The sequence below is a fragment of the Giraffa tippelskirchi genome, chromosome 1, assembly GCF_054371585.1.
Source record: "Giraffa tippelskirchi isolate mGirTip1 chromosome 1, T2T-mGirTip1v1.2.pri, whole genome shotgun sequence".
In the NCBI taxonomy this organism is placed as follows: Eukaryota; Metazoa; Chordata; class Mammalia; order Artiodactyla; family Giraffidae; genus Giraffa; species Giraffa tippelskirchi.
This window is the reverse complement of record NC_137275.1, coordinates 90053813-90066043: the sequence shown is the minus strand read 5'-3', so window position 1 is coordinate 90066043 and position 12231 is coordinate 90053813. Positions and strand designations below refer to the sequence as shown.

Sequence of the window (12231 nt, the reverse complement as noted above, 5' to 3'; positions counted from 1 at the left end):
AACTTTTCACCAGTAACTGATAAATATAGTTTCCAAAAAAAAGGTACTATTAAGCAGTTTCAAAGAATTCTCATGTCTTTTTTTACCCCCAAGCAGCAGAAGCCAGATTTGTACTATAACATGACGTACGTGGCTTTATTTCCAGCTTAGTATGAGTTTCTAGGCTTACTACATTAAATTTTAAGATCTATACATAATTTCAGTTTCTAAAAAGGTATCAAGATATCTATTCTAAAAAGTATATCATAAAAGGCTTTATGATTGTGTTTATAATAATTTTAATTATTGAAGCTTTATTAAGTTTCAATCTGTAGTGCTTTTAATCTTTCATGTGGATTTTTATAATATATGAGTAAACTTCTCCAAAGCCTTGCAAATTCTGAGTTTCTTTTCCCTTTAAAGGTTCTTTCTCGTGGAGATGTTGTTCATGTGAAGATCCTTGGAGTTTTGGCTCTTATTGATCAGGGTGAAACAGATTGGAAATTAATTGCTATCAATGTGAATGATCCTGAAGCCTCAAAACTTCATGGTAAGTCTGTAACTCTCCAGAAACAGATCAGTGTGTCATTGGAATTTAAAAGGGGCTCGTGTAAAGCACAATGTATGTATTTGGGAGTTAAATTTGTATGTTTTTTTATAATTCTCTCCATGGACTATGAAGGGCAGTTCAATATGATTGTATCTGAGTTGTGTCATACTGCCTGGAGGAACAGGAGAAAGAAAAGGAAGCAGACAAACAGATGGTAGTTCACACTAAGAAAGTACATTCTATGGCTTTCCTTCCCCCGCACCTCTTTCCCTCTCACCCTTCCTCCTTTTTTAAATCTCTATTTTATTCATTTGAATAACAGGAGAAAATAAAGTTGATGGGGGTGTGTTCATCAAGGACATGTTGTTGGTTGTGTTAGTCACTCAGTCGTGTCTGTTACCACATGAACTATGGCTCAGCAGACTCCTCTGTCCATGGAATTCTCCAAGCATGAATCATGGAATGGGTTGCCATTTCCTTCTCAGGGGATCTTCCCAACGCAGGGATCGAACCCTGCCGTACCACTTTGCAGGCAGATTCTTTACCATCTGAGTCACCAGGGAAGCCACTAGGGAAGCCATCAAGGACATAAACTGTTCTTATACCTAGTTTTTGTTTTCTCTTGTACAATTGAAGGGAAAGATAACTGCTCTCTAACAAAATTTTGATGTCCTGGAAATTTAAATTCCAAAAATAGTTTGTGTGATGAAGAGTTGACTTCCCTTGGAGTCAGACAGACTTCAGTTTGCATTCTGGCTGTGCTACTTCCTACCCAAGTGACTTTGGATAAATCATTTAACCTTTCTGAATTTCAGTTTGCTCATCTATCAGTGGAGGTAATTATACCTACTTGTGAGGTTGTTGACAGTATAAGAGATGATTTACTTAAAGCATCTGGCTGTCACATCAAGTGTTGAATATATGGCCACTATTATTATTCTTCTACCAATTTTCCCCCCTGTTTTTCTAACCTTTCTCCTTTTGGTTTCATCCTTATTCAGGATCCTGTTTTTTTCTAGACCTCAATTCTTATCTAAATTGGAAAACCATTTCTGAATTGACTGAAACTCATTAACACATTTTTTCTCTTAATTTATGTGCATTTAAAATCTTTTCTTGAACATGCAGCAAGAGAAATTTTATGCTATTCTTGCTTGCAATTGAGAAAGGAAGGGGTCTGATAGGGTGAAGTACATATAACCTCAGGGACAAAACTAAAATATGAGCCCATATTAAACCACATATATTTCTTATCCATTTATTTTACCCTGAGTTTCTTTATTATCATATTTCTCATATATAGGTATACATATGCATATATATGTGTGTATGTATATGCAACAAGAGTAAATATCCAGCTTAAGAGTTTTTTTAATACAGTGGCTTCTCCTGTAATGAGACCTGATAGTATAATGATGAAACAAACAGCAAAAACAAGTCATTCAGCTAATTCACTTATGATGTGGCACACTAAAGTCACAAAACTGTGCTGACGAATGTCCCTTTAAACTGGAGAGGCTGAGAGTCTAAGGAAACTAGTCTCTACCCAGTACTGTTGGAGATGTGATTTAACATCTTAAATTCCCTAACATATGCAAACACTGGTTATTATTCTTAATTTAGAGGACTCTCAAAGGATTTAAATAATTTGCCCAAGTTTGCACTTTTACTAAGTAGTAGAACCATGGTTTGATCTCATTTTGGTCTGATTATAAAGTCTCCTATCCATCTACCATACCATACTGAGCAGTTCATGTTTGTGTAATTTTTACAGTATTTGTAACTAGCAGTGTTGAAACCAAATTACATAGGATAAGTATGTTACTCCTAGAGTTTCCTAAAGGTTAGAATGCAAATATTAATGGACAGAGGTCATTCCTAACCTTACTTTTTTCTTTACTACTTAGCCTGGTGTGTTGTCTGTGTTTTCATTAGCACCTCTAAAGAGGAGAATCAGAGGGGATGAGAACTAAGAAATGCTCTCTAACTCAGGGTTTGAAAGCTTCCTAAATTTGTGAAGAAATTTTTACAAAATCAGATTATATGACTTGATCACAGTATTTAATAGCTCTACCTTGTATCATAATAATTCATCTTCTAAAGATACGTAACTTATAATTCAGGAGGAGTTTAAGTAAGTACATGGCTTATTTTATATACTGTTATAGGTTGAAAATAGAACCTTGACAAGGGTGAGGGGACCTCAGAAATAAAGGAAGCAACTTCATGATTTTCTGGTTAGGGGAAATGTCTCTTGTAACAACTCATGGTTTTAATGTAGTAACATAAGAATGTATGTTTGGATTCATATGATTAAATAAATACTGCTGCTGCTGCTGCGGAGTCGCTTCAGTCGTGTCCGACTCTGTGCGACCCCATAGACGGCAGCCCACCAGGCTCCGCCATCCCTGGGATTCTCCAGGCAAGAATACTGGAGTGGGTTGCCATGTCCTTCTCCAATGCATGAAAGTGAAAAGTGAAAGTGAAGTCGCTCAGTCGTGTCCAACTCTTCGTGACCCCATGGACTGCAGCCTACCAAGCTCCTCCATCCATGGGGTTTTCCAGGCAAGAGTACTGGAGTGGGGTGTCATTGCTTTACTAGCTAACAGATATTAAAAGTTTGATGCTATTCTCTATCTACTATGAATCTTTGAAAATACATCAACAGTATTTAATCTTAAACCAAGTAACTTTTAAACATTTTATTGTATGTCCCTCTCATGTCTACCTTCTAAAATCACAAACACAAAATTTTGGATGACTTTTTTTTTTAATTATAAAAATAATCATGTATTTTGAAATAAAATCTCAGAAGTATAAAAAAGATACATAAAATGAAAAGTAATATTCTCTTTCCCACCCCCACCCCCCAGTCTTACTTCTGGTATCTTCTTCCCCGTATGTTTTTAGTTCTCAGTTGGTAGCTTCTCTTCTGTAATCAATGTGCCTCATACCTCTGTTTCTTTTCTTTCAAGTTGTGGCTTTGAAAGATTAGAAATTTAACATCTTATACATTTCTCAATTTTGTTACCATATTTCTTCTTCTTTTACTTAATAGCTCTAGGTATTACACTTCAAACTATATTTATTGCTTCATTAATTTTGAACAGTAACTCGTGGCTGCCCAGTGTAAAACCAGGACATTGAGATTTCTACACTTCTTTCCTTCTCTGCCCCTTACCTCCCAGCTTCCCTCAGCTATACTATGAGTTCTATAGCGTCAACATTTATAATGTGTAGGTTCTGTTCTTTCACCATAGCTGTTTATCATGTTTTCTCTCTTAAATCTGATAGTTGAAAACTACTGAATAGCATTTACAGTATTATATGAGTATCATTCACTTCGTTTATCGTGCTGTTTATTGACTGACTGATTTTGGACAGACTGTATTCTTAAGCCTGCTGCATAGCTGTCCTCATGGGGTTTCTTTTCATTGCCTTTCTGGGTTATTAGTCCTATTCTTTCTTAGATTCTTTCATATTCTCTTCTTTATTTTCATTTTTGGCTGTGTACCTTTCCAAAAATTTTTACAGAAGATGCCTGGGAAATTGAGCTCATACATGTCAGAGTCTATACGTGTCAGAAATAGCTTATTTTGTTTTGTTGGTCAACTTATACTTAAATAATCTTAAAATATCTAATGCAGTAAACTTAAGTATAAGTTACTGTATATGAGTTGAAATTTCTGTCACAAAGGAGTGATTTTTTTAACAGTTTTAAACATTGTCATCTATACTTGGAATTTTTATTCAGTATGAAGAAGGGTTAAAACCATGTAAGGAAGGGTAGCTATCTGCAAATTTTTTAAAAATCAGTAGTTTTCTGAAGATGTGTGCAATGTAGAAATGTATAGAGAAATTTTTTTATTATTTCCTATACATTTTAATTGTTACTTAGACATTTAAAAAATAAGTCCCTGCTATTTATTTCTACTACCTTAAGAAAAGAAGCTGTTTTTTACATGGTCAGTACCTATCTTTTTCTTTTTTGAAAACAAAGACAATTTATAGACAGTGCGCTTTATCTCTCTCTCTTTTTTTTTTTCCATACTAATCCGGACACATTTATGTTTTTGCAAGGAAGTTCTGGTGGTGTTTTATTTGTTAGGTAATAACTTCTTTGATCCTAATGAACATGTACAGACTTCAGTAGACTGTAATATTCTGTTTTAATGTGTATAGGTTTTTAAACTTTGACTTGACTGAACTAAAAGTGTTGTTGCATGAGAGAGCACATTTCAATTAGAAAGAAACTGGTCCCTAGCCACATTTGTCATTTTAACATTGTTATTTACATCTTCAAGTTTTGCCTCCTGAAATTGGAGTAGCCACTTTGAAAATCTAAGAAAAGTCTAAAGAACATTTGAAAACAAATTCCTTATACTCTTCGGTAGAAAATTGGGCACTTTGACTGGCTCATTAACACTTGACCAGGACTTAGACTGTTTAATGCCCTGTAATTAGGTTCCAACCCCTAATGCTCCTAATGGTACCTTAATTTGTAAGAGTTAATAAGACTCCTTATGTAGGGCAGCTCAATTGTTACTAGAGAATGCCTTGGCTGTTAGGGATAATAGTGCTTGGTTATGAAATAACCAAGTTCAGAGCTTTTTAAGAAGATTGAAATTGTAATCCCAGGACATATGTCATTTCTTTGGTTAAAGCAAGCAGTTCCTATAATGTCAAGCTTCAGATACTCACCAAACAGATGTTTGAGCCTCTTCAGAACTGCCAACGATGCCTAAGGACCTTATGTCAGGTAAAGTAATGTCATGAGGAGGTATTTTAAGCCTGGAAGCTATGTCAACTTGCAGAGTAATAAAAATTTGTTTTCTTTGGTGTAAATGAAAACTGCTATCTGTTGTCCTGTAATAAATACTGCCTGTGCAGTGATGTTAAAGTTTTCAAAAGTTGGTAAGTGGAACGATTATATTGATGTAGATACATTCTGGGATGAATAAAGCATGTGAGTAATAAGGGAATTATTTAAAAGAGGCAGTTGGGACTTTTTCAAAGGCCAGCATTACACTTGTCCTGAAATTATCAGAATTTATCTTTATTTCATATTTGTATAATTTCACCTTACATTTAAAGAAATTTGAAAGTCAAACTATGTAGTTTCTTTTATTTTCTTTCAAAGAAAGAGACTGTTAGTCTCTCAGTTGTGTCCAACTCTTTGCGGTCCCATGAACTGTAGCCCGCCAGGCTCCTCTGTCCATGGACTTCTGCAGGCGAGAACACTGGAGTGGGTTGCCATTTCCTTCTCCCGGGGATCTTCCCAACCCAGGGATTGAATGGGTCTCCTGCATTGCAGGCAGATTCTTTACCTTCTGAGCCACCAGGGAAGCTCATTTTCTTTCAAGGCCAAATCTATTTGACTTAAATTTTCATGTGCTAAATAAATACTTCTAGTGCCCCTTCAATTATTATTTTAAAAATAAGCCAAATTAACTGATATTTGATTTCCTTAATTCCTGAAAAACAAGTTAATCTTGTCATTTAGGAAAAAAATAGGGCACCACATAGTAATCTTAAGGGAAAATATTCATGTTAACCTTTGTAACCTGAAAGAATGGAGTTCCGTTTGCTTTCCTGGGCATGTACTTGGTGCAGACAGGGGCTGGCATGTCACCATTGTCATCCTCAAAGCTCTAACATTTCTGGAACAATTACTATATGTCTGGTAACTATGCTGAATGCTTCTTTTGCAATATCTGTTTAATGTTTGCCTAAGTTCAATCAAGATGTGCTAGTATTCTCTCTCTCTCTTTTTTTTTTTCAAATTAGGAAACTGAGACATTGATTGTTGGGGGCAGGGGTTGGTTGGTGACTTCTCTAAAGGCTTATGGGAGCCACTGGAATCCAGTTGCACTCCAGAGCCCATGCTCTTCACCACTGCATTGCATTGCCCCTCAGAAAAGTATCTGTGGCCTTGGTTTGTTGGGAGTGCTGACCACTTGCTCTTAATTAATTGAAGCATCGGTGGGATAATTATGATTAGAAGTCCTAGTAAAAGAGATGGCTCTTTTGATCTTCATTCTTTTGATTTCATTGATAGGTATGGCTTAATAGGGCATGGGTGGGTAGGGATGGGATGTGGGAGGAAGTGGTTGAGGAATAGGGACAAACTGAGTAAAATGTACTATAATTAAGAATAGAATTAAATTACTGGGAATATTTAGCCTCTTTTTTTGAACCTTGACCTCTCCCAGTGTTTTTTCAGGCTTCAGTTATATTCCTATGATGTGGTGAGTAGAGGAGACCTTAATTCTAAAACCCTCTCTTGTATGTATTAGTTATCTGACCTTAGAAAGGTCACATAACCCCCTGAAGCGTTCTTCATCTCTAACGTTGTGGGGTTAGTCCTCCATCAGTAAATGGTCGCTAGAGTTTTTCTTCTCTAAATTTTGGTTGTTTTAGGAATATTTCAGTCCATTCTTTTTAGTGTGTCTTCTTCTAAAATAGAATCTAGACCTAAATTGTCTTCAAAGTTAATGCTTAACAAAACACTTATAGGATCATGAGATAGATTTCTTGGGGACATTGGCACGTTTTTAGGTACTTGAGGGAAGCTTTAAGTGGTAGAGCTGAAACTTCAGTGAAGGGCTGGCTAACCCAAAGTCTAAGCTTTTAGCCACTGGATTATGTGCTTCCAATTAAAATTAGATTAGAAAACCATTTGGATTACTACATACAAGGTACTCGGATGATTTTCATTTTGTTGGTCATGTAAAATTTCTCATGAAATGACAATGAATATTTATATTTTGGAAAAGAAATCTACCAAGTCTTTTCCAAGAGAGTTTCTTGATACAGTACAGATAGTCTTCTATGTAGAAATGCTATGATTTGTTTTAACTTATTTTAAAGTGTATTAATTTCCATTTTTTTCATGATGTTAGTATATATTTTTAGTGCAGACATTGATAAGATATGCAGAACAGTGTGGAAAACATGAGAACCTTTGAGAGATCCTGAGTAAATGTAACTATTAAAACTGTTCTCTGAGCTGGAACCTCTATTTTTGATGCAGAAAATACAGTGAGTATTACAGGATGCAATTGTTATTTCTTGTGAATGTTTATAAAATGTCATTAAAAACATATGTTCTGCTTCCCATGGACTTTGTTTAGAGGCCGGTCATGCACATGTTTAGGTCTGTGAAAGCAGCATCGACAGTACGGAACAAGAGCTTTGTGTGTTTATGTCACTTCCTTTGGTAGCATCTCATAGAATTGGAAACTCCTTTTCTTTTTTACTGTCTTTGGGCAGGAGCTTCAAACATAAGCATGTTATCTATTATCTTCTTTTTTTTTTAAGTAATGTAAGGAGATACGGCATTACATTGAAGTTACTGGTATTGTCTAAAAATAGAAACAAAAATCCTCATCTGATTATAATGCTTTCCTCACTTCATGTTGTCGTTTGTGAAAATAATGCTAGAGAAACAGCATTTCCATTTTCTTTTCTCTTATCTTTTTCATGGAAGTACAGTTAGTTCTCCATATGGGGATGTGGGTGGGAAGTTAGAGATGTGCATGATATATAGTTTAATAAATCTCCCTGAGTGATTTTATGGATTCTTTCTAGTTGAAAACCGTTCTATTAATCTATTCTTCATTGCTGGCTAGATAATCCAGTCTTGGAACTAGAATAATTGATGACAGTTTTGATATATGTTTAGTTAGGAGATGAAATCACCTAACCAAATTTGATGGTATACTTCTCCCCACACATGTCCCTGGCCTCCATATTTTTCAGAAGTCTCCATACAGTTTTCCATAGTGACCGCACCAATTTACAGTCCTCCCACCAGTTTGCAATGGCTCCCTTTTCTCTACACTCTCCCCAACATTTGTTATACCTTGTCTTTTTGAGAATAGCCATTTTAGCAGATGTGAGGTGGTAACTCATTGTAGCTTTCATCTGCACTTCCCTGATAGTGATGTTGAACATCTTTTCATGTGCCTGTTGAGCATCTGTATGTCTTTGGAAAAATGTCTATTCACATCCTCTGCCCATTTTTGAATTGGGGTTTTTTGTTGTTGTATTGTTATTATAATGAGTTCTTGATATATTTTGGATGTTAGTCCATCATCAGATGTACAACTAGCAAATATCTTCTCCCATTCAGTAGGTTGCCTTTTCATTTTAATGATGATTTCCTTTGCTGCTCAAAAAAGCTGTTTAGGTTGACGTAGTCCCATTTGTTTATTTCTGCTTTTGTTTTCCTTGCCTTTGGAGTCAGATCCACAAAAACATTATTAAGGCTAATGTCAGTGAGGTTACAGCCTGTGTTTTCTTCTAAGAAGATTATGGTTTCAGATCTTTAATTGATTTTGAGTTAATTTTTGTATCTATTATATTTAGACCACTCTTTCTTTCACAGGTCACTGAAACTCTCTTCATGTCTTTTCAGTCTTTCCTGCTTACTGTTCTCCAGACTTCATAATTTCCATCGTTCTGTCTTCTGCTTGCCTGATTTTTCTGACATATCCAAGTTCTGCTATGAAATTCATCATTTTTCATTTCCAACAATCTGTCATTTGTCTTCTTTTTTTGAAAGATTAATAGTTTTTATTCCTCATCTGAGATTTCCACATGTTCATGCATTGTGAACTTTCATATATTCCTAAAAGTCCTGGAGCATATTCATAATAACTACGTTAAAATCCTTGTTTGTATTAGTCCTCTCAGGATTGACTGCTTTTTCTCTTGATTAGCTCTAGCAGATATTCCAATACATACAATAAATCATATGATTATCCTGCTTTTATCTGACAGATATTTTTGTTCCATATTGAGTCAGCAGGGTGCTTTTTTGTTTTTAAGTATTTTGAGTTTTCCTTTTTTATAATTTATCTGTCTTGCTGTGGGTTAACTTGAGTGAACGTGTTGAAACATGAATTCTTTGCCTGATATTTGTCAGATGTTTCTGTTTTTTGTAAAGCAAAATGCTTTGGAAAGTTGAGCATTGTTTTTAATTGCTCTGTTTTAAATGTTAAAAAGTTGACTTTTTAACTTAAACATACTAGAAAAAAACTATAAAAACTCAATTGCAATAATATTAGAAATAAAGGTAAATATGACTGTAATTAAGTAAGAAGTTAGTTACAAATTCATTTGAGGACTGGTCTTTACCATAAGGAAAAATAGTATGTTTATAGAAGAACTTTATGAATATGTTATTTTTAGTGCTTATTTATATTATTCATGTCTATGCCTAAGTAGAAAAAGTGAAAGTTGCTGAGTCGTGTCCAACTCTTTGTGACCCCATGGATTATATAGTCCATGAAATTCTCCAGGCCAGAATACTGGAATGGGTAGCCTTCCCCTTTTCCAGGGGATCTTCCCAACTCAGGGATCGAACCCAGGTCTCCCATATTGCAGGTGGATTCTTTACCAGCTGAGCCACAAGGGAAGTCCCTAAGTGGAGAAGGGAATGGCAAACTAGTTCAGCTTCTTGCCTTGAGAACCCCATGAACAGTATGAAAAGGCTAAAAGATAGGATACTGAAAGATGAACCCCCAGGTCAGTAGGTATCCAATATGCTACTGCAAAAGAGCAGAGAAATCACTCCAGAAAGAATGCAGAGCCTGAGTCAAAGTGGAAACAACACCCAGTTGTGGATGTATCTGTTGGTGAAAGTAAAGTCCAATGCTGTAAAGAGCAATTTGTATAGGAATCTGGAGTGTTAGGTCCATGAATCAAGGTAAATTGAAAGTGGTCAAACAGGAGATGGCAAGAGTGAACATCGACATTTTAGGATCAGTGAACTTAAATGGGCTAAATTAATTCAGGTGACCATTATATCTATTACTGTGGGCAAGAATCCCTTAGAAGGAATGGAATAGCCCTCATAGGCAAAGAGTCTGATACCGTACTTGGGTATTATCTAAAAAATGACAGAGTGATCTTGGTTCATTTCCAAGACAAACCATTCAGTATCATAGTAATCCAAGTCTATGCTCCAACCACTAATGCTGAAGAAGCTGAAGTTGAACAGTTCTATGAAGACCTACAAGACCTTCTAGAACTAACACCAAAAAAAGATGTCCTTTTCATCATAGGGGACTGGAATGGAGTAAGAGGCAAGTTTGGCCTTGGAGTGCAAAATGAGGTGGGGCAAAGAATAACAGAGTTTTGCAAAGAGAATGCACTGGTCATAGCAAACACCCTCGTCCAACAACTCAAGAGACGACTCTACATATGGACATCACCAGATGGTCAATACTGAAATCAGATTGATTATATTCTTTGCAAGCAAAGATGGAGTAGTTCTATACAGGCAGCAACAACAAGACTGGGAGCTGACTGTGGGTCAGATCATGAACTCCTTATTGCAAAATTAAGACTTAAATTGAAGAAAGTAGAGAAAACCACTGGGCCATTCAGGTATTACTAAAATCCCTTATGATTACACAGTGGAAGTAACAAATAGATTCAAGGGATTAGATCTGATAGAGTGCCAGAAGAACTGTGGACGGAGGTTTGTAACATTGCACAGGAGGTGGTTATCCAAACCATACTCAAGGGGGAAAAAATGCATAAAGGCAAAATGATTGTCTGTGGAGATGTTATAAATCGCTGAGAAAAGAAAATCGAAAGGCAAAGGAGAAAGGAAAGATATGCCCATCTGAAAGCAGAGTTACAAAGGATAACAAGAAGAGATAAGAAAGCCTGCTTTAGTGAACAATGCAAAGAAAGAGAGGAAAACAATAGAATGGGAAAGACTAGAGATCTCTTCAAGAAAATTAGAGATATCAAGGGAACATGTCATGCAAAGATGGGCACAGTAAAGGACAGAAACCGTATGGACCTAACAGAAGCAGAAGATATTAAGAAGTGTCAAGAATACACAGAAGAACTGTACAAAAAAAGGTCTTAATGACTCAAATAACCACGATGGTGTGATCACTCACCTAGAGCCAGACATCCTGGAATGTGAAGTCAAGTAGGCCTTGGGAAGCATCACTATGAACAAAGCTAGTGGAGGTGATGGACTTCCAGCTGAGCTATTTCAAATCATAAAAGATGATGCTGTGAAAGTGCTGTACTCAGGTTGACAGAAAATCTGGAAAACTCAGCAGTGGCCACAGGAGTGGAAAAGGTCAGTTTTCATTCCAGTCCCAAAGAAGGACAATGCCAAAGAATGTTCAAACTACCGCACAGTTGTACTCATTTCACGTACTAGCAAGGTAATACTCAAAATCCTTCAAATAGGCTTCAACAGTACATGAACTGAGAACTTCCAGATGTACAAGCTGGATTTAGAAAAGACAGAAGAACCAGAAATCAAATTGCCAATGTTTGTTGGATTATAGAAAACACTAGGGAACTCCAGAAAAATATCTACTTCTGTTTCATTGACTATGCTAAAGCCTCTGACTGTGTGGATCACAACAAACTGTGGAAAATTCTTAAAGAGATGGGAATACCAGACCGCTTTACCTGCCTCCTGAGAAATCTGTATGCAGGTCAAGAAGCAACAGTTAGAACTGGACATAGAACAACAGACTGATTCCAAATTGGTTAAGAGTATGTTAAAGTTGTATATTGTCACCCTGCTTGTTTAACTTATATGGAGACTATATCATGTGAAATGCAGGGCTGGATGAAGCTCAAGCTGGAATCAAGATTACTGGGAGAAGTATCAATAACCTCAGATATCCAGATGTCACCACCCTTATGGCAGAAAGCAA

General features: G+C 36.2%; 1 protein-coding gene and 1 long non-coding RNA gene across 7 annotated transcripts in view; both read left to right on the top strand.

The window, feature by feature from the left end:
- Positions 1-12231, top strand: part of PPA2 (inorganic pyrophosphatase 2) — a 96209-nt gene that overhangs the window by 47439 nt on the left and 36539 nt on the right. For all 6 annotated transcript variants that reach the window (XM_081484285.1, XM_081484268.1, XM_081484270.1 and 3 more), the window contains one exon: positions 403-529. In XM_081484285.1, coding sequence (XP_081340411.1) covers positions 403-529 — 127 coding nt within the window. The remainder of the gene's footprint in view (positions 1-402; positions 530-12231) is intronic.
- On the top strand, positions 5194-11130 carry LOC145503859 (uncharacterized). The gene is made up of 2 exons (XR_014051853.1): positions 5194-7570; positions 8949-11130. It is a non-coding gene; the product is annotated as an uncharacterized LOC145503859 (long non-coding RNA).